At 55.8% G+C, this 26,357-nt stretch overlaps 2 protein-coding genes across 6 annotated transcripts in view; one reads left to right on the forward strand and one right to left on the reverse strand.

Moving 5' to 3' along the window:
* Window positions 1–22,384, forward strand: PPIL2 (peptidylprolyl isomerase like 2). 4 transcript variants are annotated; one of them, XM_057492469.1, is made up of 21 exons: window positions 4–133; window positions 1,772–1,821; window positions 2,429–2,474; window positions 4,445–4,507; window positions 5,425–5,476; window positions 7,748–7,799; window positions 9,925–10,016; window positions 10,261–10,350; window positions 11,225–11,300; window positions 11,959–12,119; window positions 12,359–12,434; window positions 12,835–12,941; window positions 13,311–13,400; window positions 13,559–13,592; window positions 14,064–14,181; window positions 19,321–19,377; window positions 19,907–19,979; window positions 20,084–20,146; window positions 20,238–20,377; window positions 20,622–20,739; window positions 21,686–22,384. In XM_057492469.1, the coding sequence occupies exons 1-20, from the start codon at window positions 102–104 to the stop codon at window positions 20,716–20,718; spliced, it is 1,569 nt and encodes a 522-aa protein (XP_057348452.1). In that variant the 5' UTR covers window positions 4–101; the 3' UTR covers window positions 20,719–20,739; window positions 21,686–22,384. The 4 variants fall into 4 exon arrangements, with proteins under 4 accessions (XP_057348454.1, XP_057348452.1, XP_057348453.1 ...); XM_057492470.1 differs by lacking the exon at window positions 21,686–22,384 and adding an exon at window positions 20,825–21,406; XM_057492468.1 differs by lacking the exon at window positions 21,686–22,384 and having other exon boundaries at window positions 5–133; window positions 20,622–21,406.
* YPEL1 (yippee like 1) overlaps window positions 22,370–26,357 on the reverse strand; it is a 17,091-nt gene continuing 13,103 nt past the window's right edge. Inside the window, exons 5-6 of one of the 2 annotated variants that reach the window (XM_057492472.1) lie at window positions 25,826–26,026; window positions 22,370–25,360 (exon numbers count right to left, since the gene is read on the reverse strand). In XM_057492472.1, the coding sequence (XP_057348455.1) occupies window positions 25,271–25,360; window positions 25,826–26,026 (291 nt within the window). In that variant the 3' untranslated portion in view covers window positions 22,370–25,270. The remainder of the gene's footprint in view (window positions 25,361–25,825; window positions 26,027–26,357) is intronic. The other variant, XM_057492473.1, reaches the window with a different exon arrangement.

The following is a 26,357-nucleotide window of genomic DNA, read 5'->3' on the forward strand; positions in this document are numbered from 1 at the left end:
GCCCGAGGGACCCGGAAGTACTTACGGCGCGGAGGAGACGCCGCGGGCCGAGTCGTCTGTGTCCTGTTGCGCGCAGTTTTGCCGCCGCCGCCGCCGCCGCCATGGGGAAGCGACAGCACCAGAAGGACAAGATGTAAGTTAGGCCGGAAGCCGGCCCCGCTCTGCCGCAGTCCCCGCCCGCCCCGCCTCTGCGCCGCCCTCCTTCGCTCTCGGAGCTGGTCCCCAGAGCCGCTGTCCAAAGTCGCTTCCTCCCGGAAGCCTCGGCCTCCTCCCCAGACCGGGCAGTCACCGCGGCGGCCGAGGTCCCCCGGGGCCACGGCTCTCTGTCGTTCCGGGGGCGCCTTCGTGGGCGCTGTGCACACGCCGCCCCGGCGCCCCGCCGGCACAGCCCCTTCGCCTTCGCGTTAGCCCTGCGCGCCCCCCTCTTCGCTCGCCATCCAGCCCCTGAATCAGCCCCTTTCTCTCCGCACCTCCGGTCTCTCCCTGTATGCGGGTTCCCGCCCCTCAGTCCGCACAAACTGCAGAAGCTTCCAGTTTAATACAGACCAACCTTGCCCCGTGTGCCACCGCGTTTCTTTTATTTCCTGCATAACAAGATGTGAAAAATCTGTGTCTACTCGCTGTTTTCTTCTGTCTCTTGAAACCCTCTAGACAGGCTTTCGCCCCCAGCACTACTCTTGTCAGGATCCCAGTAACTTCCATGGTGCTAAGTCTGGTGGTCAGTTCTCGGTCCTTATTTTGTTGGGCTTCTGACCTAGACACAGTTGCCCCCCCTTCTCCTTCTGAAGCCCTTTGGTATCCGGGACACCACACTCATTGTTGTCTGTCTACTTTAGGATTCTCTCCTTTCTCTCCTTCACCGGCTCCTCCCCGTCTCCCAGACCGCAGAGTCCCCGTGCACCAGGTTTATTCTCCGTGTACATTCTCCCTGGGTGAATTCTCCAGTCTTTGAGGAGTCGCTGCGTATTGGACATTTCCAGTGGTATCTGATAGACATCTCCAATTCCCTGTGCTCCGCCCCATTTTCCCTGACCCAGTGGTCACACTGCCACTTACTGCTCAGGGCAGAAGTCCAGGAGTTGGCCTGGGTGCCTCCTTCCCTCAGTTCTCCTGTCCATCGGTAAGTCCTGCCGGCTCTTCCAGGGACTGACCACTTCTCCCATCGATAGAGTTTGTACAATTTCCTCCTTGGACATTTGTAGCTGCCACTCTTGCTTGTCCATCTACACCCAGCAGCCAGAGCACTGCTTTGAGAACTTACATTAAATCATGTCCGAGTCCTGCTCAAACCCCTCAAACAACTTTCCATACTGCTTAGAGCAAATACAGCCCTTACAGGGCCTGCAAGGCCCCCTCATGAGCCAATCACCACCCATGTCCCCTTCTCTTGCTGCCACATGCGCCCCGTGCACACCTCTCTGGTGACTTCGCCCTTCTTTGGGAACACACCAGCTTTTCCTGCCCAGGGCGTTTACACATCATGTGCCTGCTTGGTGCCTCTGCTTGGAGCTTCTGCTTGGAAAGCTCTCCCCCCAGGCCTTCACATGGCTAGCTCCTCCTCCTCCTCAGTCCGTCTTTTTAATTCAGTTTATTTCCTTCAGAGCAAAGTAGGACTATTTGTATTTACTTACCGGTGTGTGGATCCTCATATTCTGTGTATTTACCTCTATGTGCCTGACACACAGTACGTGATGAGTAAGCATTTGCTGAATGAGTGAAGTGCTTCAATCATCAGTTACTTCTAGAGCAGTGAATTCTCTCTCTTACTCAGGTACATTACCTGTGCTGAATACACTCACTTCTATGGTGGCAAGAAACCAGGTAAGTCATGAAATCCTTTCCTTTCCTTGGTGGTGTGGGGGTATGTAGCTAAGGGATGAAGTCTTCCCTATACAGTGAGCCTTTAAGGATCAACAATAGGGATGCTGAAATGTAGTAGACAAATGGGCTGAGGACACAGACAATTCACAAAAAAGGAAATACACTAAACACCTGAGAAAGTGTTTAACCTTGGTGGTGATTTTTTTTAAAATGTAGATTAAAATAACATTCTTTATCAAGTTAATAAAAAGTAAAAAGAATGGTAATACCCAAAGCTATGCTGGCCATGGTGAAAAGAGCACTGTCATGTTGCTGGTGCAAATAAGATTGGCACAGCCTTCTTGGAAGCAAAGCAAAGACCTGTGGCAGGGGTGTTAGGGCTGTGGCAGGAACCTGACTATGGAGACTTACGCAAGTATGTCCTTTTTCTCTAAGTTCTTTCTTGATGTATCCATGTGTGTGTTCTATCTAGTGAAAGGTTTTTAATCCACAGCAGTTTTCACACTGGGTAATTTGCATGAACTTTTCCATATAATTATTGCTGGGAACACATAGGTGAAAATTTTCACAGAATACATTTTCTGTCTTCTATTTTCATTTTAAACAGATATCCCACAAACAAGTTTTCGCCGTTTACCTTTTGACCACTGCAGGTAAGAATTTTGAGAGTTAATTTTTCCCTTGTGGTGTTTCTCTGATACTCAGAGAACACATATTTAACAGTGGAGAGGATATGTGGGTCTGTCTGTGTTTCCCCACCCAAAAATACCCTGAACTGGGAGGTGACCAAATGATGCTAAGAACTAATGATTATTTTCTTCTTATTCTGTGTAACTTCATTCATACTGTCTGTGGTAGGTAACTCTGTTGTTAAGCCTGTTTTACAGTTGAGAGAATCAATGCTTAGAAGAGTGAAATCCCTTGCCTCGTGTCACATCCAGGTAGTGCCACTGGGACTTGAACCCAGGCTCCAGGCCTGTGTCTTTCACACTAACATTTGGTCCCAAGTCTAAGAAGCAGCAGCATCAGTGGCCACGGTACCGTGAACCCCTTCCCTGGAGACAGGCCACCAGTGGACGTGGGAAGGGACCAGTCAGGTGCTTCTTCCCACCCTAGTTGGCATGTGTATGAACAGAAGTGGGCCTGCTGGAAAAACTGGGACTAGGATTAATGAACCCAACACGCTGAGAGTTGGGGGGTGGGCAGGCCTGGTAGTCCCTGTGGGCCTGAGTGTCCCCAGGCTTGAGCTGTGGTCATCTCTGCCCTGGGCACTTGCCTATCTACAGAGCATGTGCCTCCCCCACGCCCCCCAAGAGTTCTGATTTCATAGGTCAGGGTCAGGGTGAGCCTTGAGCACTAACAGAGTGTCCCTGGCGATCTGGCATCCTGGTTACAGCAAGTCGGCCTGGGGCGCCAGGATGCAGTGGTGAGGGAAGGCTCCTCCAGCTCGGGCACTTGCTTGGGGGGGCACCGAGAGAGGCCCCAGCGCCAGTGGCGGTATTTCTCCCCCTTCCGTCAGGTTTTATGATCAGCCTCACGGGAATGTGCTCTCATTCAGAGTGGGCATGAATTGGTTTTATGGAAATATCTTCATCCTTGGCTTCCAGATCCTTGAAGAGATCTCTGATCTATGCCCACCTGTTTCTTAACTACTTTGGATTCTGGGAAAAAATGTGCTTTAAGAATGTGCCCTTCGGGTGTGGTTGAGGAGAAGCAGCACAGACCTTGTCTTGCTCTTGGAGCTTGCTTTAGGGTTGGGCCCTGCTCTGGTCAGTCCCCAGCAGGACCGCTAGGTTAGAATAGAAGACTGGGCCAGAGTGGGAGTGGGGAAGTTGCCCATGAGGGCTTCCTGAGGCAGCATTCAGGGAGGAGACTGCAGGGCTGCCAGGCTGTTCAGGTTTTGGGAACTGACCTGTGCTGACCAAACTTATAGGTGACTGATGTACAAACAAGCCAGTCAGCCAGGGGTCTTGATAACTAGTGATGGAAACCCCATGCAAGAAAAAAGGGTATTGGCTTAAGGGAGTCCACCAGGTACAGCCTCCCTTTAGCCATGTCCTGTGCTCTTCCTAAGCAGACCGTCCACGAGGTGGCAGGTGGCTTGTGGCAGTCTGGGCTTCTGCAGGCCCCTCTATACCCACACCAATGCAGAACTTACGCAGGGCTCTTGGAGTGTCGGGTCTGGCCTGAGTCACATGCCCAGCCCTTGGAAATGTGTGCAGTCTGTGGTGAGGAGTAGGCAGGACACCCCCAGACCACAGTAGCTCCACCTGCAGCCTCTTGGGATGGGGGAGTGCAGTTCTCTGGAAAGTGTGGCCTGCCTGTGCTTGCTTTTCTTGGGGAGGGAATTCCATTCCTGCCTCCCCAAGGCCACCTCCAGGGACCTCGTTTGGGCTTGAATATGATCACGTGTGGTACATGGCATAGCAGAGGCTGGTGTCCCACAGCGCCTTCAGCACCTCCTGGGACCCTTGCCTTGTACTTATTTGTGCCGGGAGTCTGAGGCAGGGAGCGGGAGTCGCCTGTCTGGCCCCCAGCCCCAGCTGTGCAGAGGGCACCGGGATTGTTGTAGGGGTGGCCTAGCCAGCCCTCTGTAGGACCCCAAGTAACTGTCCTTTCTCAGTCTCTCTCTGCAGCCCTTCTCCTACCCAGTCTGCACCCCTGGAGGCGTTGTCTTCGACTTGCTGTGAGTTTTCCCTGGCCTTTCAGCCTAACAAATGGGGTGAGGTTGTTGACGTCCACGCAGGAAGGAGAAGCGGGGCAGCTGGCGGCCTTGTGGCTCCAGGCCGAGCCAAGGCAAGCCAGCCAAGGTTCTGGCAGTGTCGGGAGCCCTTGGTGGGCCTCCTGGGACCTAGGAGAGACTGCCAGCCCTTGGGGGCCAGGCAGCAGCGCTGCTGTGACCCCCGAGATGGCACGGACCTCCCTCCACGCGGGGTCCTAGGGCTCCAGTTGACACGCCTGTACCTGTCACGGAATGTTAATGAACCGAGTCTTTTTCGCGTTCTGAAAGCAGAGCCATAATTAAGGCACATGCTTTCTGCAGTTTGAAGCATTGTCTGATTTTATGTTCCAAGATAAGCCAGCTTCTATAATTTTCTCATATTTCAGACTCATTTTAGAAAACTTGGAAAATACTTCAAAGTGAAAGAAAAATTTACCATAATGGCATTATCCAGGCTAACCACTGTCAGTATTTATACTCTTTTTTTCTGCGTTTATTTGTGGTAACATGGTTGAGATATAATACTCTGAAGATAGTTCTGGATCCATTTTTCACTCAGCATTTTCCCCCATGCTGTTCAGAATTCTCCAGAAGTATAATTTTTGATGCTGGCATAGTATGTCATAGCATGGACGTATCAACATTTACGTACATCCTTTTTTGCTAGTTTGTGTTGTTTACACATAACTGCCTGAACATATCCAGAAATAATCCCCAGCTTCCTTTGACAAGGCAGGGTGCTCCTCTCCCTGGCTTTTGCCTGCAGAAGAGGGGTGGCATGGAGCCCCGAGCGCAGTCCTCGCCTGGACGCAGTGCCCCCGGACCGTGGCCCGTCACCGGGCTGCCCTGCCCGCCTCGCTGACACTGTTTCTCCCCTGCAGGAACATTCTTCCCTGGCTTAAGAAGTATGGGACGGACCCCAGCAACGGCGAGGTAGGTGGCTGTGTGGGAATTGAAGGGACACGGGTAAGCCGGCCTCCTGCCTGTCCTGTGGTGTTCGTGTACACAAGTGCAGCAGAGGACCATTCATGGGGCACCGTGAGAAGGGACCATGCCCCCCAACCCCATTCCCTTTTGGGAAAGCTCTCTTCGGTGTCTGTAGAGCCAGGGGTGGGACCGTACGTGAGCCGCCCGGCCTTGCTTCGGCCTCCTCACCCCCTGCGGCCGGGCAGGGGCCCGAATGCGGGCACACAAAGGCCTGCCTCACTCTGCCGTGGCTGCGCGCCCCTCCTGGGGAGTACCGAGGGGCATCTTCTGTCACAAGCAGAGGATGCGTGTGCTTTTGGGCACACAGAGGGCACCCTCCTGGGGTTGCTGGTTCACAGGATAGGTGCTTTTTGAGTTTCGGTAGCTACTGGCTGACTGCCCTCCGAGGACGTCCCACCATTTTAAACTCCTAATGGCTGTGAGAGAAAGTGCCCGTTTCCCACGCCCTCAGAGGCCCTGGCTATCGTCTGCTTTTTTGTTTTGCTGCTTATGGGCAAAATATTTTTTTAATTTGCCTTTTTTTTTTAAGGAGAGCAAGGCAGAGGCTTTTATTTAGAGATAAAGTGAGAGGACAGAGCTCCTGGCTTGTGCCAGGAGGGGACGAGAGAGTCCCCTTAATTTGCATTTTTATTATGGGTTAGATTAAGAAGCAGCTTATGTGTCGTGCATACAGGCCTGACGTCACGATTCCCTGCTCTTTGGGAAGATTCAGAGTCAAAGGCTAGCTTAGTCCTTTTCTATCCCGTCTGCCTGCCGTTACCAGAAACCTGCAGCATTCCCGCATCCGAACTGTCACCTTCACACCCTCGACCTCTTTACTCCTCAGAGGTCTCTTCTCATCTCGCGCTGTGGCTCGGCCCGTTTCCCCGTAGCTGCATCAGTTCCTCCAGCAGGAGCGTGTTAGCGCAGCTGCGTGCAGGGCCCGGCGCTGTGAGTGGAGAGCGGGAGGCGGAGATGCTCCCCGAGGGGGGTGGGCAGCTCTGGGGAGTGTCTCTGGGACAGTGCCCTTTAAGCTGAGACCTGGGGGCAAGGGGGGATGATGGCGGTAGACAGAGGCCACATCAGGGAGACCCTGAAGGCCCTGGAGGGAGCTCAGGTTTGTTGAGGGTGAGCTGGGAGCCAGGTAGGGTTTTTAGCACGAGGTGTTGTCATCTGGCCTCTTTTACAGGCTCACTCTGGCTGCTGTGGGGAGCAGGCTACGGAGATGAGGCTGGAAGCTCCGAAAGCAGCCAGGGGGCCGTGTACTTGTCTGGGCAGCAGGTGCTGGGTACTTGTCTGAGCAGGATGGACGCCAAGGAGGAGGAGCAGAGAGCTGGGCCTAGGGGCACCGTGGAGGGTGGGCCAGTGGGACGGGCTGAGGTCCTGTGTCAGGCCGAGTCTCCCAGGAGCAGGGGAGACCCAAGGGGAACTGTAATGCAGTCGTGTGTTAGGTGGGTGGGTCAGTTAGCACGTCTGATCCAGCCTGTGCCGGGCACTCCAGGCTAGTGGGGCTTCGCCTGAAGGTAGGTCCCTCAGAAGCAGAGCCGTGGGCAGCAGGAGGGGTGGGTGCATGGAGCAGGCAGGCAGTCGGGCTGGAGGTGAGATGAGGAGGGCCAGCAGGGAGGGTGGGACCTTGGAGGAGGCCAGGGGAAGGTGTTTTGGGTCTGGAGGTCAGCCCGGTGAGTCTGGCCTGTGTGGGAAGGAGTGGCGTGCTGGGGGGGATGGGCACTTGGGGCTGGGCGCTGGGCTGGGCTGGGTGAGGGGGCAGTGAGCGGGCGAGGCCTGGTCGGCTCTGTGGGGGAGAGGGAGGCCCGGGAGGACCTGGGGGCTGCGGGCAGAGGGAGCAGGGCACGGGCAGTGGTGTGAACAGTGCCCTCTTACTGGAGGGCTTCATGAGCGCTGCTGCCGGACGCCACTGTGGGCTTTAGGGGCTTCCTGCAGGGTCCATGCCTCCTGCCTCTGCCCTGGGTGACTGTTCAGGCTATGTTACTTCCCCTCCTTGGCACCAAGGCCTCCCTGGAGGTGGCCCTGTGGGTGGCGGGCTTGCTGGTGCAGAGGCTAGGGCTTCACAGTCCGCCCTCGTCTGGGTTCCCAGCTCGGCGCCTGTGGCTTCCCTCTTGTGGCTGCAGAGGGCCGGACGGCTGGAGACGCCCAGTCTGTGACCAGCCTTGTAGCGTAGCGTGTCTTTCTATCAGCCTCTTGTTTGTCATTATTAACTATTAATAATACTTCCTCCAGAAACTGGACGGGAAGTCCCTGATCAAGCTGAACTTTGCCAAGAACAGCGAAGGTGAGTGGCCCCTTCCACAGCTGACTCGGGGGCCGGCCTGGGGACCCCGAGCTCCCACCGCACACCAAGTTCTCTACAGAAGGGGCTGTTCCTTTCTGATCAAGCTGGACACTTGCTTTTAATTTCTCCAAGATGTAACTTCTTAAAGGCCTAGGAAGCTTAATGCTGGGGTGGGTGGGGGATGAAACCACAGGTTTGGGGCAGTTCTTCCCAGAGGGTGGTCAGGCTGTGGGGGCTGTTGGGGGTCTTTTTGGGCACAGGTGGGCCCTGCGGGGCATGGGCCCTATTAGGCCGAGGCTCTGGTCTGCTCCACTACTGGAGGCACAGCGGCTCAGGCTGAGGCCCAGGGCAGGCAGCCAGGCAGCGGGTGGGTCTGAGGGCTTTGCCAGGTAGCCCTGCGGCCAGACTGCTCCTCCCCGGCAGTGAAGCCCCACCGAGCCCTGGGGCACTGTGCCCTGCATCCCTACATGCTCTGTGCCTTTCTCTGTGGCCAGACCCCAGAGCTGTGGTGACCCTGTGGGCCTGGCACGGCCCCCTTGGCCTCTGCAGAAGCCATGGTCGCAGCTGGTGTCAGGGCTCGCCCACTGTGTTTGTTCCGGGATGTGCCGAAACACCGGAGGCCAGGCCCGGTGGACACTCCTGTCTGACCCCAGATCCTGGCCCAAGGCAGGTGCTGGGTCACAGTGAATGAGGAGTGGGCTTCCGAGGCAGAAGCACAGCCCAGTGGGCAGTCCCTGGGGGCAGGGAGCTCTGTCCTGGTGGCTGAGCGCAGGGGCATGGTGGGGGGCCTCCGTGCTATGTGATTGGCTGATTCTGGGAGGCCCACAGAGCACCTCTTGCTCAGCAAAGACTAAGTGCCTGCCCCGTGCAGAGAGCAGAACAGGCCAGATCTCTCCTAGAATGAGAGGGGCTTATGTCACAGTGAGGCAGGAGACTGGGGGACAGATCACCACAGTGTCAGAGGCTGCCTCTGCCAGGGACAGAGGTGAGGTGGGATGAGGGGAGACTCCTCGACAGGGATTGAGTGGGAATCTGATGGGAGGGAGCAGGCACGGAGGGATGAGGGCGAGTGTTCTGGTAGAGGGCACCGCCAGAGCAAAGGCCCTGAGGCATGCCTGGGCACAGCCGGGAGCCCTGTGTTGTGGAACAATGTGTGAGGTGGAAACAGGCTGCAGTCACAGGTCAGGTGGGGACAGGGTGCAGAGCGGTCCTGCAGGTGGCCGCAGGAGGTCTCTGAGGTGTGAACCAGAGAGGAGAAATGAGGTCTGACCTTTTACTTGCTTTTTAAACAACTTTGATCTAGCAGTGACCTCTTTACTTGGCTTTGTTTTGTTTTTAACTGAAAATGCTCAACACGGGAGTACGGAATGGACAGCAGCCCTCACCCATTCCCTCCGCCCTGCGTCAGTTCTTCCCCTCATGCCCCGTCTGACTGTGTCTGTGTACAGCTTAACACCTGCTTGGGTGATTTTGAAGCAGTTACCAGACAGCAAGCATACCATTTTATGTTTGAAATACTTCTGTGTGTATTTCAGAACAGGATAAGGATCTAAGGTAAAGATCTAAGAAATACTAATCACAATACCGTTGTCACACCTAAAAAATTAAGACGAATTTGTTAGTACCATCAAATGTGCAGCCAGTGGTCAGATTTCCAGAATGCTCTCAGAATTGTTTTTTTGTAGTTTTCAAATTAGGATTTTTAAAACGTCTGTACAAAAATACATGTAGTCGATACTTCTAAGTTTCTTAATCTGTAAGAGTCCCCCATCCCCTGCCCCCTTTTGCAGATTTCTCACTGGGACTTACCTGAAGAGGCTTCCTGCCTATCCCTGGAGGGCAGCTGACAGGGCAGGGGCAGCCGGAGGCTGTCGCAAAAGCCCAGGCGAGGGGTGTGGGCGGTGAGGGGACAAGGCCGGGGCAGCAGGCTGGCGGCTGGCAGAGCAGACCCTTCCGAGGAAGGCCGTGCAGGGGTGGGTCTGGCAGGATGCATAGGGTGTCATAGTGGATTGGTGGAGGGGCTTGAGCGGCTGGCTGCCTGCCCCCTGGCCCCTGCTCTGGGCGTGCTGCCCCAGGGCTCGGCCCCCTCCCTCTGAGCAGCCTCTCCCTGTGTGCCTTGTTACAGGGAAGTACCACTGCCCTGTGCTGTTCGCCGTGTTCACCAACAGCACCCACATTGTGGCCATCAGGACCACCGGCAATGTCTATGCCTACGAGGTGGGTTCTCAGGGACCGTGTCACATGCAGGCTGTTCGGGTGTGTGTCATGGGAGTGTCCCGTAGGGAGCCTCGCCGAGAGGGCCCAAGCGCATCTCTGGCGGGACCACTGCTGTGAGCCTGTTGGTGGGCACCCCGTCTTCTCCCTCACCTCTGGAATGGTGGTGCTGCCTGTGCGGGCGCCAGGCTTGCACTGCCAGGGCTGAGGTCGGGCACAGTAACAGTGGGCCCCCTCCCGGCTGTAGGCAGTGGAGCAGCTAAACATCAAGGCCAAGAACTTCCGAGACCTGCTGACAGATGAGCCCTTCTCCCGGCAGGACGTCATCACCCTCCAGGTGGGAGTCCCCTTCCCACTGCTGTCCCAGGGCCACCCCGAGAGCTTGGGCGCGGCTCCCTCTGCCACCTCCCCTCCCCAGCTTCAGGGCTGCCTCCTTTTGACCTGCCTGGCTGGGATTTCCCAGCTGCCCTCAGCCGCTGGCAGTGTCCCCACCTCTGGTCACCTGCTCAGTTGCCCTGGGTCTCTGCATGGCCGCTTCCTCCATCTGGTTCTCGTGTCTGCCATCTAACACCCATGCTCACCGTTTCAGGGCCCCTCGTCTCTGGCCCCAAAGCCATCTCGGCCTCCAAGTGGCCCTTTGCAGGCCTGCCTCTCCTGCCCTACTGAGGGCAGGGACCTGTGGGTCACGTGCAGGCCCTGCCTGTAGGAGTCAGAGACCCCTGAGTGAGTGAATGAGAAACACGGCCTTAGAAAACAATCCTAGTCCTAGAAGGGACTGTTTCTAGAATGGCTTGTCCCATTCTAATTGGAGGTCGGTGCACATTCCTTCCGAGGTGGTGGGCTTGCATTTGTAGGGCCCAACCAGCCTTCTGGCAGCCAGGCTGAGAGAGTCCAGGGCCATGGGCAAGAGGCCTGGGCATAGGCCCCCACATCTGCCTGTGTCCCCTTGACAAAACCTGATTGGTCCCGTGGCTGCCTAGCAGCTTGTCAGCTGTGTGCCAGAGAGAAAGGGACACAGCCTGGTGAGCAGCTAACCATTTGTGCTACTCTCCCCACCCCTGTCTGGCACAGAGCCCTCTCCCAACCCCTACACCCCCCTTTCCTGCTCAACCCCTCTGTCCTTTGCCGCCTGCCTGTGCTGCTGCCTGGCCCCAGCCCAGGGCCTGGCTGTAGTGCTGGGCTCCCCTTGCTGCATGTTCTTTCTGTTGCAGGACCCCACCAATTTGGACAAATTCAACGTCTCTAACTTCTTCCATGTTAAAAACAATATGAAAATAATAGACCCAGGTACGGACAACCAGAGCTGGTCTGGGTACCGGGGGCTTGGGTGGAACAGGTCTGTGTCCCTGCGCAAAGCCTCCACCTTCCCGGAGGCCAGAGTGTCCAGGAGTCCTGCTCACGCCTGGACAGGACTTACATTTCCTGGCTGACGTTCAGCTTCTGAGGTTGGGACCATGTGGCCTACACCTGCCCACAGGGACCTGACGTGGTGGGTACCGTCTGGGGCCACCTCCTGCTCCCCACTCAGGACGGCTCCAGGGCCTCTTCCTCCCCGAGGTCCTAGTGTACTGGACGGGGCTCTCTCCTCACTCCTTAGAAACTGTCCCCAGTTAGTGTGGGCTGCCGGGTCCCTGTGGCGCAAGGACAGGTTCCCTGAGAGGTGGCGAGTGCTCAGCTAGCTGGGTGCCGTCCCCAGGGTCCCGTGGTGGGGACTGTTGGGGGCCCCCGCTGAGGCCAGGGCTGGGCTGCTCTTGCTCCTCGTCCTCCCTACACTTTCCCTGGGGTGTGGAGTGATGGCAAGGGTGTCGCTGTGGCGGAGGCTCGTTATGCTGGCCTGTGTTCTGGCCCAGGGCTCCCCGTGGCAGCCCGCTCTGGCCGCCTGGTCCCGCGGTGCGCATGGTTGTTGCTGGGAGCTCAGCTGCCCAGGGCCACTGCCATTTTGTAGATGAAGAGAAGGCCAAACAGGACCCATCTTATTATCTGAAAAACACAAACACTGAGACCCGAGAGACACTGCAGGAGCTCTACAGGGAGTTCAAAGGCGACGAGGTCCTGGCAGCCACTATGAAAGTCCCAGAGAAGCAGAAGGTGGACAAGCTGAATGCCGTGAGTAGACAGAGGGCCACATGGCTGTGCACTGGGCCCCCACCGGGCAGCATGGAGAGGCCGCGGCAGGCCGTCTGGGCCCCAGGAAATCTCTGCTGGAGTCTGTGGGTGACAGCCAGGGTTGCCTTCTGGAGGAGGGGCACTGAGCAGGTGTGGCAGGGGCCGCTGGCTGTCGCCCGTTTCCCTAGCCTGCTGGCCTCTTAGGGTGCCACTATGTGCCCGTGTGATTTTCTCGGCAGGCCCACTATTCCACCGGGAAGGTCAGTGCCTCTTTTACCTCCACTGCCATGGTTCCAGAGACCACGCACGAAGCAGGTACTGCCTTTGTGGCTCTGTCACCAGAGAAACTGTTGGGCCCAGCGCGGGGCGCCCTGCCCCCTGCATTGCTCCAGCGCCCCTGGGCTTCGCAGCTGCTTAGGCGACTTGGTGGCCGTCAGGCAGGGACCGGCCTTCTGAGAGCGGGTTTGTGGCTGGGGTGGGGAGGCTGTAGTGAGTGCCAGGCCAGGGGCAGGAGGTCCCTCGCACCGTGTCCTGCTTGCTGAGGCTGCCCTGCGCGTCCTCAGAACCCCTCCTCCTGTGCTCGCCCTGCCCTGCCCCCATGAGCCTGCAGACACCTGGGCTCCCCCGAGCTGGGCTGCCTCCAGGCCTCTGTGCCTGGCGTGGGTGGGCTGCCCCCAGGGGAAGGCAGGCACGGAGACTGGACCTCTTCCCACAGCCGCCATTGATGAGGACGCACTGCGCTACCGGTTTGTGAAGAAGAAGGGCTACGTGCGGCTGCACACCAACCGGGGCGACCTCAACCTGGAGCTGCACTGCGACATGGTGGGTGTGGCCTGGCCCTGTGCCCACCCCGTGCCTGGGGGGGCTCCCAGGGTCTTAAATGGGCAGTGTACTCAGTCTGTGCTGTGGTAGAAAGTTCCAGGGACCCTACGAGTCACAGCGCCCTCACTCCCGGCGCCAGCGGGAGCCCTGTAACTGCTCTGCATTCCTCTGGCCGAGTTCTGGGCAGGCCTGTGCCTGCCGCGTTTCCTCCGGGTCGCAGCCGCCGCAAGTCACGTCGTTCAGCTTCACGGGTCTTTCGTGTGTCTAGACCAGGCACCTATCTTCCACTGCCCCATGAGGGCCCCGTGGTGTTTGTGGCGCCCCAGTAGCAGCTCATCACCTCACAGAAATGTCTGGGCTCTTTTGCAGACACCGAAAACCTGTGAAAATTTCATCAAGCTCTGCAGGAAGCGTTACTATGATGGCACCACCTTCCACAGGTCCATCAGGAACTTTGTGGTGAGTGCCACAGGGAGGGGGCCCTGTGTCGCCAGTAGGGCAGACGGCCTTGAGTCTGTGTGGCAAGCGGGACTGGCTGAAGTGGGCAGTGGGCAGCCATATGGGGGCCTGGGTGCCACTGGGCATGGGGCCCAGCTCACTCACTCTTGTTCTTGCAGATCCAGGGGGGCGACCCCACCGGCACGGGCACAGGTAGGTGCTGGGGTTCCCCTGGTAGCTTGGGCAGCTCCCTGGGCATCAGGGGACCCCCCTTCCTGTCAGCAGACCAAGGGAGGCTGGAGGTTGCCCAAAATGGGGCGTCGTGCACTGCCACGGACCCCTGCCTACCCTCCCACTGTGTCTCCAAGCCCCCTTAGCCTGGCAGCTGCTTGTGCCCAGGCTGCCCCTCACCCTCTATGACAGGAGCAATAATAATCTGTGGCCTTCACTCTATTCCCGGTCCCTGGAGTCAGGCCCCACACAGGGGCTGGGTGGGGTTCAAGGGGAGTTGGTGATGAGGGTCCCTTGGGGCCAGGGCTGCCCTCCAAGGTGCCCCCACCCCAGCCCCAGCAGCACCAGGCCGCTTGGGACTCGGCACACATTTCTGGAGCGGGGCTGTGTCCTGCTGGCCGCCCCGGCCGGGATAGTCACTCTTGCTGTCAGCCGCTCTGCTTTCCCTCCTAGGTGGGGAGTCGCACTGGGGAAAGCCCTTCAAAGATGAGTTCCGGCCCAACCTGTCCCACACGGGCCGGGGCATCCTCAGCATGGCCAACTCAGGACCCAACACCAACAAGTCTCAGTTGTGAGTCAGCGGGCGGCTGTGGGTGGGCCTCCGAGGAGCCGGGGTCCTGCAGCCGCTCCCTCTCAGCCTCCCCGAACGATCGCGCTCAGCCCAGACCCAGTCCAGAAGGTGTGCGGCCCCCTGGGAGATGTGCACACCACTCACCACAGCCCGGGCCTGCTGTGTGCAGAGCGGGTCGCCAGGCGGCAGAGTAGATGTGGGTACCCCAGGAGGTCCAGAAGCGCCTCCTGGAGAAGGTGCCTCAGGAGGCAGGCGTGGGTGTGGGTGGGCAGCTGGGCCGCAGCTGCCAGATGTGGTGCATTGACAGAAACGGGACGTCTAGGTGTGGGGTCAAGAATTCTCTGCACGTTTAAGCCTCAGATGCTGGGACACCCCACTTGGTCCTAGGGATCTAGTTTGGTGCTGACAGGGTGGGAATGGGCTACGAGCACAGGCCTGGGCGTCCCATGTCCCGGTGTAAAGGTGGGCGGGGGGCCAGGGGGCTGGGGGGCGGTCTGGACAGCCAGGCGCTGTGGTGGTTCGGCGATGGCGCTATTGGAAGGTCGGGAGGGTTTGCGGGCAGATGCGCGGCCTGGGGCGGTTCCGACTGGCCCGGGCTCCCAGTCGGCCGAGGTCACTCCTTCTCTGGGGGCTTCATGTTGCCACCCAGGTTTCATTATTTACAGTTTTTAAAAACCCTTAGTTTCTATTTGTTCTCTGCCCACTTTTTATTAGGCGGCTTGTATTTTTCTTGTTAGGAATGTCCTAGATTAGTATTCTGTATTCCAAATAGACCTTTCCAGGTATTTTTGATTGGAAAGAGACCACGTAATATTTTTATGTCTTACATATTCCAGTATGTCTGACAGGGTTTTCAGGTGGACGTAAAGGAGTCTCCCCATTGCAGTCATACATGGGGTCTCCCAGAAGTTCTGGAGGTTTTGGAAGGCGTGTTGCACACGCACTGGTTACTTCTGCACTTGAAGGCGCACAGAGCATTCTGGTCCTGTCGCAGCTGTGCTGTCACGCAGAGGGCGGCCCCTCGCGCCCGGTGGAACTGCAGCCCGGCCGGGACTGTTGCAGGGCCCGGGAGCCCGTCAGAGCTCCTCCCTTTGTCCCGCTGGGGGACAGCTTCCATCCAAGAATGTGGCATTTTCATCTTTTAATGTGATTGTCTAATTTTTTTCACCTAGGTTCCCTGCCTTCCCAGGGATTTTATACTTTTTTTTTTTTTTAAATTTTTTTGTAGATAATTATTTTTTATTGAAGGGTAGTTGACACACAGTATTTACATTACATTAGTTTCAGGTGTACAACATAGTGATTCAACATTTATATACATGACAATTCTAGGTACCAGCTATCACCATGCCAAGCTGTTACAATATCTTGACTATATTCATTACATCCCGGTTACTTATCATTTTACCATTGGAAGTGTATACTTTTTTTTTTTTTGTGAGGGCATCTCTCATATTTATTGATCAAATGGTTGTTAACAACAATAAAATTCTGTATAGGGGAGTCAATGCTCAATGCACAATCATTAATCCACCCCAAGCCTAATTTTCATCAGTCTCCAATCTTCTGAGGCATAACAAACAAGTTTTTACATGTAGAACAAATTCTTACATAGTGAATAAGTTACATGGTGAACAGTACAAGGGCAGTCATCACAGAAGCTTTCAGTTTTGCTCATGCATTATGAACTCTAAACAGTCAGTTCAAATATGGATACTCATTTGGTTTTTATACTTGATTTATATGTGGATACCACATTTCTCTATTATTATTATTTTTAATAAAATGCTGAAGTGGTAGGTAGATACAAGATAAAGGTAGAAAACATAGTTTAGTGTTGTAAGAGAGCAAATGTAGATGATCAGGTGTGTGCCTGTAGACTGTGTGTTAATCCAAGCTAGACAAGGGCAATAAAACATCCACGTATGCAGAAGATTTCTCTGAGAACAGGGGGGGTGAGGTTCTAAGCCTCACCTCTGTTGATCCCCAATTTCTCACCTGATGGCCCCCCTGCGACTGTGCCTGTCTTAGGTTGTTCCTCCCTTGAGGAATCTTACCCGTCTCTGGCTAACCAGTCATCTTCCGGGGCCATACAGGGAAATGTAGAGTTGGTAAGTGAGAGAGAAGCCTTACTGTTTGAAAAGGTTAGCTTTTTACTTCTTGGCATATTTATGCCCTGTGGCTTCTATGCCCAGCATTTGTCTTGACGTATCTTTACCACTTGGAGGAGTTATGATACTCGGTAAATTTGATATGAGGCACGAATTCTATTTAAGGGTTGTAATTAGGAAGGAAGAAGAAAAGCTATAGAAGTAGCAGGCGGAAGAAAACATGGGAAGATTGATTATTTCTTTGACATATCTTCTTGTAGAGTAACTTCAGCATGTATAGGTTTTAAGCTACTACTTAAATTGCGCAGACACATTAACATAATAGGAGTATAGTTACATAACCAAAGCATATCTGTAATTACCAGCCATCTCCAGTGAAACCAAGAAAACCAGTTAGGCACCTTAGGCATTTGTGAAAACTTATCTATGATATGGTGGATATTGTCCAACTGAACTTGAACAGTCTGAGAGAAATCAGACAAATTAAAACAACCCATTCATGGGGACTGTTCACATGCCATATGTTCTTTTAACAGTAAATAGTTTTTAGTTGTAAGACTTTGGAGCGCTACAATTTGCACTTCTCCAAATTCTTGGTTGAGTTCCAACAGTATAGATCCAGTCAAATTTGTTGTTTTACTGTATGCACAGGCCAGCTTAGATATCTCCTTCCTCATTCCCATGGCAAGTCCAGGAACTGGTGGGATGAGTGCATCTACAGCTGTAGCAGTGCGTGGATCTTTGTTGGGGTTTTTTGATGATCATCTTCTGGCATGAGTCTTCCCGAGAGTGCTGATGTTGGAAGTTCTTTTTCATATCGTATCTTAGTTCATTTTCAGGGTAGCCCAATTAGGCTTTGATCCTCTGTATAAACACAAACAGACCCTTTGCCTACACTTTTATATGCCCATTTTATACTTTTGTAAATGGAATTTCTTCCCAGTCTTTTGCTCATGTAGTGAAAACCTATTTGATTTCTATCCAGTTACTTAATCAAATTCTCTTACAATTCAAATAGCTTTTGTTAAAGAGTCTTTGGTTTTCTAGATACTCAGGATTATCAGCACCTGGTAATTCTCTCTTCCTCTTTTCTGTGTCAACACCAGTCACCTCACTGTCAGGCCTGTCTGGGAGAGGACATGGGTGTCCTGCTATCCAAGGGACATGCTGTTCAGAGCATCTGATATTTGTTGTTGGGCTTTAGGAGAGGCTGTGGAATTTCCAGGTGCTTTTCTCTTAGCGTCTGTTACTGTGGTCATGATTTTTCCCCAGGACTTTGTGGATGAAGCCATGGCAGTAGTCAGTCCCTCTATCACTGTCATGTTCTGAGGAAACCTGGGTTGGTCCAACCAGGCGCCGCTCTCTTTGGACGTGTGCCAGGCACGGGCTGTCTGGACTGGTGCCTGGGGTCCAGGTCTGAGGGGCTATGGCCAGATGCGGGGAGCCCATGGTTGCTTCATGGACCACGAGTCAGCCACTTGTTCAGTGAGGTGGTCACACCAGCTGGCAGGTCATTTCTGTGAATTCCCTAGTCAGGTTCCACTTTGTGGGCGGCCAACTGGATGGTTTCTGTTTTGCTGGAATGTAACCCGTCCATCTCTAGATTCCCAGACTGGTCTCCACGGTGCCCTCTGTGCTCAAGTCCCTTCCTCGTGCCCAGTCACATCTGTGTTCTTCATGGTTCCGAAGGACTCACTGCTCAGACTGTGTTTTCAGTTTCTGCCTTACCCTCTTCCTGGTTCCCCCTGCCTCTCCTTTCGCCCCCTCGGGCCCTGCCCTCAGCCCCTGGGGCCAGTGAGGACTGCCAGCCCCCCTTTGCCCTGCCTGCTAGCCGTGGTAGTGCTCCCTTTAATTTCTTCCTAGTTCAGAGTGTTAATTTTAGACTTTATTTTCTTTTACATTTTAGTCTTCCCTTTTGTTATTTTCCTATTTCCTTCCTTTTTTTTCAGGGCTACTCTGCCCTCTGTTAAGCCTTCCTAACCATGTTAGAAGTCAGCAGCAGAGTCAGGGCCGCACGGGTTGTGATGTCCGTGGCCTCGTCTGCGGGCCGCGCGTGGTCCGGCCAGGTGGGCTGGGCTGGAGTGTCGTCCTGCCTGAACGTGGTGCGCCTCCCACAGAGCTGGGGGTTGCTGGGAGCATGGGTGGCATCGCAGCAGGTCGCAGCAGGGCCGCCAGCCTCCCGCTCCTCGGGAGTGGCTTCGTGCCCTGGTTCTGGAATGCTTTCCCCCTTTGCCTCTTGTCTGATCACATCTTCCATTCTTTTGTCTTTCAGACTCTCAGAGTTTCAGGGCTGCCTTTTTAACGGCCCATGCCTGGGTTTTGGTTTTACCTTAATTGATCCTGGCAGTCCTAAGCGTGCACGTGACTTTTCAGTTGGTGTTCCGCTTCGTTACCTTAATCCGGGCTTTTTCTGGTTGCTCTTTTTCTTTTCATCGCCTTTCCTTTTCTTCCAGTTTGACAGTTAGGTGTTTTGCTTCTGGTGTTGAGAAACACATCTGCCTAAAGCCAGGCATTGCTAGTCAGTGTCCCTCCCCCCGCCGGCCCCCAGCCGTCTCTCACGTAGCACATCTGGGCATTTTTCTACTGAAGCAGATGTGGCAGCTTTCTGGGTCAGCGTTCACGTGCGTTCCCGAGGGCCGAGGGCCTCTCGCCCTCTCCTGCTGTTCTCTCCTTTCTCCTGGTTCAGGACCCTCAGTCCTTCAGTCGGTCTCTGATGGGATGGGCCCTGCGCACCCCCTGCCCAGCCACCTCCAGAGCAGCCCATGCCTCCGGGCTCAGCACAGTGTCTGCCTGCTGGAGGTTGGCAGCACCAGGCCTGGCAGCAGCGCCCCCCTTCCTGGGCCTTCTCCCAGAGAGCCGGGGGGCTCGTCCCCTGGCGGCCTTGCCTGACAGCCTGGCTGGACGGGCAGGGTGTGGGGGCTGCACACAGCGCCAGCCTCCCAGAGTGGCACCTAGGTTGTGCCCAGCAGGCTGGTGCCAAGGTGGGCTGCCTGGGAAGCCCTTCCTGACCCATGCCCTCTCTCCCCAGCTTTATCACTTTCCGCTCCTGCGCTTACCTGGATAGGAAGCACACCATCTTCGGGCGGTAAGAGCAGCCGCACGGGAGGTCGGGCGTTGCTGGCCCTGTGCTCGCTCACCCTTGTGACTGAGGGGTAGGTGTGGGGGCTTGGGGCTTCTCTTGGGCTGGGAAGCTTGGCTCTCCAGACCATCTGCTGAGGAGGGGGTACCCCTCCAGCCCCGGCCCCCCTCGGGCTCTCCTCTGGATGGTCCCGAATCACAAGTCTAGGCCACGCCCTGTGTCTCCATCTTCCTGTCCTGTAAAGGCCTCGGTGGTATTTCCAGCTTTGTGGCTTTACCGTCCCTCATACCATCAGCTCTACTGTCAAAGCGCAAAGGCCACAGACAGCATAGAAGTAACGGGTGTGGCTGTGTCCCAGTAAAACTTTGACAGCTGCACCACTGGCTGGCACACGTGCCCGCCCTCCCACTCCTCCTGGCCCTGCTAGACCTGCAGCTGGTCTGGCCTGCCCTGGGCCTGTGGAGCCTGCATGCTGTGGGCACTGGGCCTCTGGGGGTGTCCCGGGGCGCATGTTCAGGGGCACCCTCTGCTGCAGGGTTGTTGGGGGCTTTGACACACTGACAGCCATGGAGAATGTGGAGAGTGACCCCAAAACTGACCGCCCTAAGGTATGTGCCCCGGGAGAGCAGAGGGGCTGCCCCTGACCTCGGGGCCTGTGGATGGCCTGGGAGGGGCCTGCTGCCTCCACACACCTGGCTGCCTCTGCCCCTAGGAGGAGATCCGCATCGATGCCACCACGGTGTTTGTGGACCCCTATGAGGAGGCTGACACCCAGGTGAGGGGGGCCTGGCTAGCGGGCAGGAAGTGGCTCGGGGCCTCCTGCCCAGCCTGGGGGCTTCAGGCCAGCCTCTGCCCTCTCCTCTCAGATTGCTGAGGAGCGCAGGAAGACGCAGCTCGAGGTGGCGGCCCCGGAAAGCACAGTGAAGACCAGCCAGCCCAAGCTAGGGAGCCAGGGCCCCCAGACATACCGCCAGGGGGTGGGCAAGTACATCAACCCGGCGGCCACGTGAGTGGGGCCCGGGCTGGAGTCCTCTCTTTGCACGGTGGTCGCCCAGTGCATGCTGCCGCCAGGTCAGCCTGCCAGTGGCGGGGCAGCAGGCCCTGGGTGAGGCAGGAGGGAGCAGGGGGACCCACTGGGCAGGCTGGAGAGGGGGGCTCGGTGGGTGGTGGGCAGTCATGCCACATTAAGTTGGGGCTATGGGAGGGCCTGGGTCCCACACGGCAGCTGGAGTGGGTGGTTCTTTTCCTAGGAAACGTGTAGCGGAGGAAGAACAGTCAACCACCACAGCCGTCCCAGTGGCCAAGAAGCAGCCCAGCCGAGGTTTTGGGGACTTCAGCTCGTGGTAGCAGGCCCACCTCTGGACCCCGGTAGGGGCTCGGCTGGGGGCCTGCATGCACGCCACTCAGTTCTGCCCTTTGGCTGCAACTCAGCAAATCTCTTGTCTCTTGCCAGCTCCTTCCAGGGGCCCGCAGGCCTCTGCATCCCTCCCCCAGTGCCGTCAACTGGCCCTTTCCAGGCCTGGGCAGAACCAGGGTCCTCACACCAGTGGCCTGGAGTCTGACTCTCAGACTGGCCTTTGGCTCGAGTCTGGTGGGGGAGGAAGGGCTTATCTCCTCTGGCTTCCCGACCCCACACTTCCATCATCTCAGGGATTATTTACTGTGTGGTCCCCACCGAGTGGCATCACCTGGGACTTGTTAGATTCTCAGACCCCAGAGCTTCCGAGCTGGACACCCGAGGGGCAGGGCTCCAAGCTCTGTGAGTAGAGAGACCTCGGGGGCTACATGAGATCCTGGGTGTTTCTAAAAACCTTTTCTGCCTCTTGGTTGGGCCACTGGGACCCGCCTCTGCCTCGGGATGGTGACAACAGCACCCACGGGGGAAGCCAGCTCCCATTGTGGCTGACGGACGTGCAGAGGCCCTGGCAGGCCCCCTCTGACCGAACCCTCAGCCCTGGGCCCAGGGCCTCCAGGCCAGCCACACCCTGAGATCCCCTCCCTTGACCCTGTCTTCTATAAATGTCTTCAGAAAACAGCTACTGGTCCTTTGTTGCCTTCCATGCTTCCTGCGGCCCATAGGCCCAGCTTCCAGTCTCCTGACCTTGACCCTGCTACCTCAGCTTTCCTGAAACTCCACTGCAGAAGTGGGGCCGCTGCCTCCTGCAGCCTGAGGCTCTGAGTGTGTCGCTGTCCACCCCACACCCCCTTCTCAGTGCCTCTCACTCCCGATCAGAACAGGCCACCATGCCTCCAGCTGGTCACCCCACCTTCTCGGACTGTGTCCTTGGGTTTCTCTCCTTTTCCTCGCCCACAGCTTCAGCTCCACAAGCAAGTCTCAACAGCTTTCTTCAGGACATACCCTGCCCCCTCCCATCTCCGATGCTGACCCCCAGCCCACACCTGGGTTCTCGCACCTGCCTCTGTAAAGGCCGTCACGCACATGCACACCAGCACTGTGTACGTTGCCTCCTGAGAGCTTGTGGGCTGTTGTCATGTGCCTTGGGCCAGTCACTGGCTTTTCACTGTGCTGAGGACAAGGCCTGTCCCCCTACAGTCCCCGCCCACAACCGTCAGCCAGCAACCTGGGCTCTACAGAGGCCTTGTCCCGGCCCTTGGCCCTCAGTTCACAGCCTGCCCACCCCCGCCCCTACCCCTTCCAGGTGCATGCAGAGGTGTGTGGGACTCCCTCGTGAGGCCTGCCCCCTGGTTTGTGCTGGCGTGGTCCCCAGGAGCCTGGTCCACACTGGACAGCAGGGTGTGGCAACAGTCTATAGGGAGCATGCCCAGGGCTCCTGTGGGGAGGGCGGCGGTTACAGGGGGCTCTTCTCAGGTCCCTTGCAAGCCCCAGCCAGGTGGTGAGGGTGGCACAGCATTCCGGGAGCCGCTTCTGCCGCCGAGAGGGGCTCTTGTCTACCCCAGACCCCCTTGCGGGACACTAGGACGCGTCCGTCAGCAGTACGGCGCCCAGGACAAGTGGCGCTACCAAAAAGGACACATCTGACATCAGAAGCTTTATTTTTAAGTCACACAGACACAGGACTGAAGGAGGCTTGTGCACAGGAGCGAGGCAGTCCTCTAGGCGCCGACCTTCGGGCCGGCCCTGGCCTGCTGTCCATCTGTCCAGCCTCACCAGGGCTGGGCCACAAGAACAGGCCTGCCCCAGAGCCTTTGACAAACAAGGGTTTACATTTCTGTAGGTTGTTTTGAAGCTTAAGTTTTCTACGTATTAAAATCACTTGGATTTTGTAAATACCTGGTGAGGTCATCAGGCAAATTAAAGGACTTTTGAAAAAAATTCCCATTTCTTCTCCCTCCTAATAGCTGACAGATGTCACCAAGAATAAGCAGGAAGTATAAAAATACTATATATGTATGTATATAAAACAGCAGCCAAACTAAGCCACATTTCTACAGCAGATGCACTGTGCCCAGGGGACACCACAGAGGTTAATTCATCTATAATCCTGGCAGCACACCTCCCACTCCTCAAGGAAAACAGTATTTTAAATACTTAAAATAAAAATCACGGGCTACCTAGTGTTGAGGAATTTAAGAGGGTGGGCCACTCCAACACCAGGCTCAGGGCCGTGGGTGGACCGCTCTTCCTGGACCCGTTGTGTGCTCAGGTCGTAGGCCTCAAAGGGCCTGGGTTTTGCAGAAGACCCACAGATGGGAAAGAGCGGCTGCTGGCGTCAGTTACCAGACAATACGAGTCATAAGACCTCTAGTACAGGTGTTCCAATGCCATCACGTGACAGTACAACACCGTGCTCAAACCGGAGGGGCAGCGCCCTTGCCCAGGACATGCAGATGCCCCTAAGCTTAGTATGTACAAAGGTGGTCAGAATTATTTCAGAGGCGTCTTCAGTGTAAGTGAAGCTCTTGATGGGGAAGGTGCCCGGGAGCTGTAGCACCAAGGGTCATGCGACCCGAGGCGCCAGGAGAGGTGGGGCAGGATGAGCACTGTGCCCTCGAGGACAGCGCCTGAGCCCCGACGAGACTCCCACCGAAGACTGGAGCCACTTCACGTGCGAGCTTCACTAGTGACAAGTCTCTAGATTCAGGACCATGGCAGTGAGCGTGTGCTGCGTGAGTGCCGGTGCCCTGGAGGCCGGGCAGGAGCAGAGCCGGACACGGACAAACAGGGACTGCCAGGGCCGCCTGAATCTTTGGGATAGGCTCAGGAAGCAGCGGCCAACGAGAGGAACTGCCAGCAGAGACCACTGTATAAAGACCTGCGTTTGCAGGTAAAAGACGTGGGTTACACTATGCACACTAACTCTCACCGACGTCCTCGCACCAGAGCATCACCCCCATATGCCAAGGCTTCCAGTCCGAGGCAGAAAGACGGTGCAAAGGGCCACTCTAGCTGAGTGGCTGAACCAGACCAGTTGGGGCCAGGGCCTGCCCGGCTTCAGGCTCAGTGAAGGGCTGCAGTCAGGGAGGGGACCCCTCAGCCCAGACTGGAAGCCATTCTCTCGCTGCCCCCAGCCAGCTGACGCTCACTGCCACTGGGCTAATCATGTCAAGGCAATTTCAGAGGCGTTCCGCCAGGCTCAGAAATATCTGGGCGTGTTGCCTTCCTGTCTCCCTGCCTCCCTAGGGCCCTTTATCTGCCCCTGCACCCTGGCACTGGGGTCCCATGAGTCTCACTCCATGGCAACCACACGGAGGGTTTCCCCAAGATGTCTGGAACAACAGGCCAGGGCCAATGGCCAGAGTCACAACATCAAGAACCAAAACTTACTTGGGAATGTTTTTTGGCCCCTCTTTTCTGCAGACTGGCCAAAACCCCTGTGTAGTGCCCGCTCTCCCTGCAAAGGCGCAGGGGATTGGAACTTAAAATATGAGGCAGAAACACAGGCCTTAGGCCACCATCCAGGTCCCTTCTGTGTCATCCCACAGGACAGAACCAGTGGGGTGCAGGTGACCCACCAAGTAAACCAACTATCTTCATTTACGAAGTTTAACCCTGTCTTCAACTCGCTGAAAAAATGTTAAAACAATCTGGCAAATCTCAGCTTTTGAGGTTTATCCTGTTCTGGCCTCTCTCATATGCAAAAATAATTCTTTTTCTTCAAGTACATCAGAGTGGGAAATCCGATACTGCTCGGTCCAGTGCGTTCAACTATTAACCCCATGGAGCAGCCACTCAGCTGCTGACCAACAGAGGCCCGTGTCGAGCCCGGCGGAACTGTGGCCCTGTGTGCGGCATGCCTGCAGGGTCCCAGAACAGCTTTTGCTAATGACTAGTTCACTTGCTCTCTGGATAAGGAAGCTGTTGGCTTAAATAAACAAGACGTTCCATAGACACATTTCTCTATAGCTTATTTAAAATGTTTTCAGTGGTGGTCTGTTTTTGAACAAGACTAAAAAAATTCCCTTAGTGTATAGATTCTTTGACTGCTTTTGGAAATTCCTAAATGAGAACTACACCTCAACAGCTCATCTGCAAGAACAACCAATTTGTAGCTTTGCAAATTAGAAAAAAGTGGGCTGCGACACCCTCACTCTCAGAGAGGGGTGAACTTGCTGAGATGCTCTGTGGTCTGCGGGGATCAGGTCTGGTTTTCTATGAAACTTGGAGGAGCACACGGCCAAACTACCTTAAAGGCATTGATCAGACGAAGGTATTAACTAGATGGATAAGTTATCAGTTGGTTAATTCTTTCTCTAGAACTTGAGAAGTTAGGAAAAAGTCATTGAAACATTTCAGAAACAACCATATATACAAATAGGACATAGACTGGAAAGGACGCCTTACCCAAGGGGATGGCCGGGAGAGGCCAGCCCGTGAGGCTCAAGTTCAAGAAAGTGTTGTCCAGAATGCTCCCATTTCCGTGACATTCACAGTCTCTTTCACAAAATAATATTCAAAAGAAAATGGAAAGTTTTCTCTTTACTCCCAACCATTGTCTTTGATCATGTGGGCAAGCTCAATGATAAATTTTCCTTCCTTATATTTCTGACTGCTCTCAAAGGCATGCTCCTTGAAGAGAAGAAAGGAGAGAGGTTTCAGGATAGAGGAACTTCATTACAGCTTCATGGCCCTCTTAGTCAAGAAACTCGGTCCTTAGCGTTGTGTTCCCAGATGTCCCCGTGCCACGCTCCCCAGGGGGGGAATGGGAGTCACTCTGGACTGCTGCGCTTGGTAAGTGCAGTCATGCTGGTGAGGAAATGTAAATTCCAACGTGCCACTGAGCACCTACCAGGGCAGGGCCATCGGGAGGCAGCAAGAGGGGCACAGTGCTGCTGCCAGGGCCCTGGGTGACAGGAGGGTGAAGCAGGTACACCATGGACCTGCTGGAGCAGCACGCGGGCCTCCCAGAGCCGTGCTCCACCCCAGAGATCCCTCATAAGTGATGGGGATCAGGGAGACAAGAAATGGCCAGGAATTCCAGATGAGGGACAGCAGGTGGTCCTGATGAAAACCAGAGTGGCTGCAGGAGACCACCTCCACGAGGACAGGCGCCACGCCACCGGGCCTCTCCCAGGCTGGAGGTGGTTGGGCGTGCGAGGAGCGGCAGGTGCCTTCTGCCAGGGCAGGAGCTGGGCAGAGCCGCAAGTCTGGGAGTTTCAGCAGGAGGTCCAAGTAGGCTGAGATCAGAGGAAGGCTGGGGAGGGTGGTGCCAGAGAGGCTTCCCAGGGCCAAACCCTAAGCGAGCGAGGGGGAGGCTGGGCCTCAGCGGTGGTAGGAGGGAGGGAGCCACGGACCGAAAGGCTGGAATGGGGTGGGACGGCTTCGCTTAGCTCCCATGGATAGGTCCTGGGTGCACAAGGCGCCCAGCCAGCAGGCGTCTGCTGTGACCACTCCTGCTAATAAGCATGTCACCAGCCACCCTGGGCCCCAGCCAAACAGTGGGACAGCCTCCCCCCCTGAGGGAGCACGGTGTTTGTAGGGGGGGCCAGGCACCCCTGCCCTGCAGGTGTGCCATGATACACACATCTTTAATAGGGCCAAAAATTCTATTTAAAAAATGCTTTCT

The sequence above is a fragment of the Manis pentadactyla genome, chromosome 14, assembly GCF_030020395.1.
Source record: "Manis pentadactyla isolate mManPen7 chromosome 14, mManPen7.hap1, whole genome shotgun sequence".
Lineage (NCBI taxonomy): Eukaryota > Metazoa > Chordata > Mammalia > Pholidota > Manidae > Manis > Manis pentadactyla.

Coding starts and splice junctions, on each gene's coding strand:
- PPIL2 (XM_057492469.1), top strand. CDS start 102: ATGGGGAAGCGACAGCACCAGAAGGACAAGAT. Junction 14,182..19,320: donor AACACCAACAAGTCTCAGTT/GTGAGTCAGCGG, acceptor CTCTCTCCCCAG/CTTTATCACTTTCCGCTCCT. Junction 19,378..19,906: donor AAGCACACCATCTTCGGGCG/GTAAGAGCAGCC, acceptor CCTCTGCTGCAG/GGTTGTTGGGGGCTTTGACA.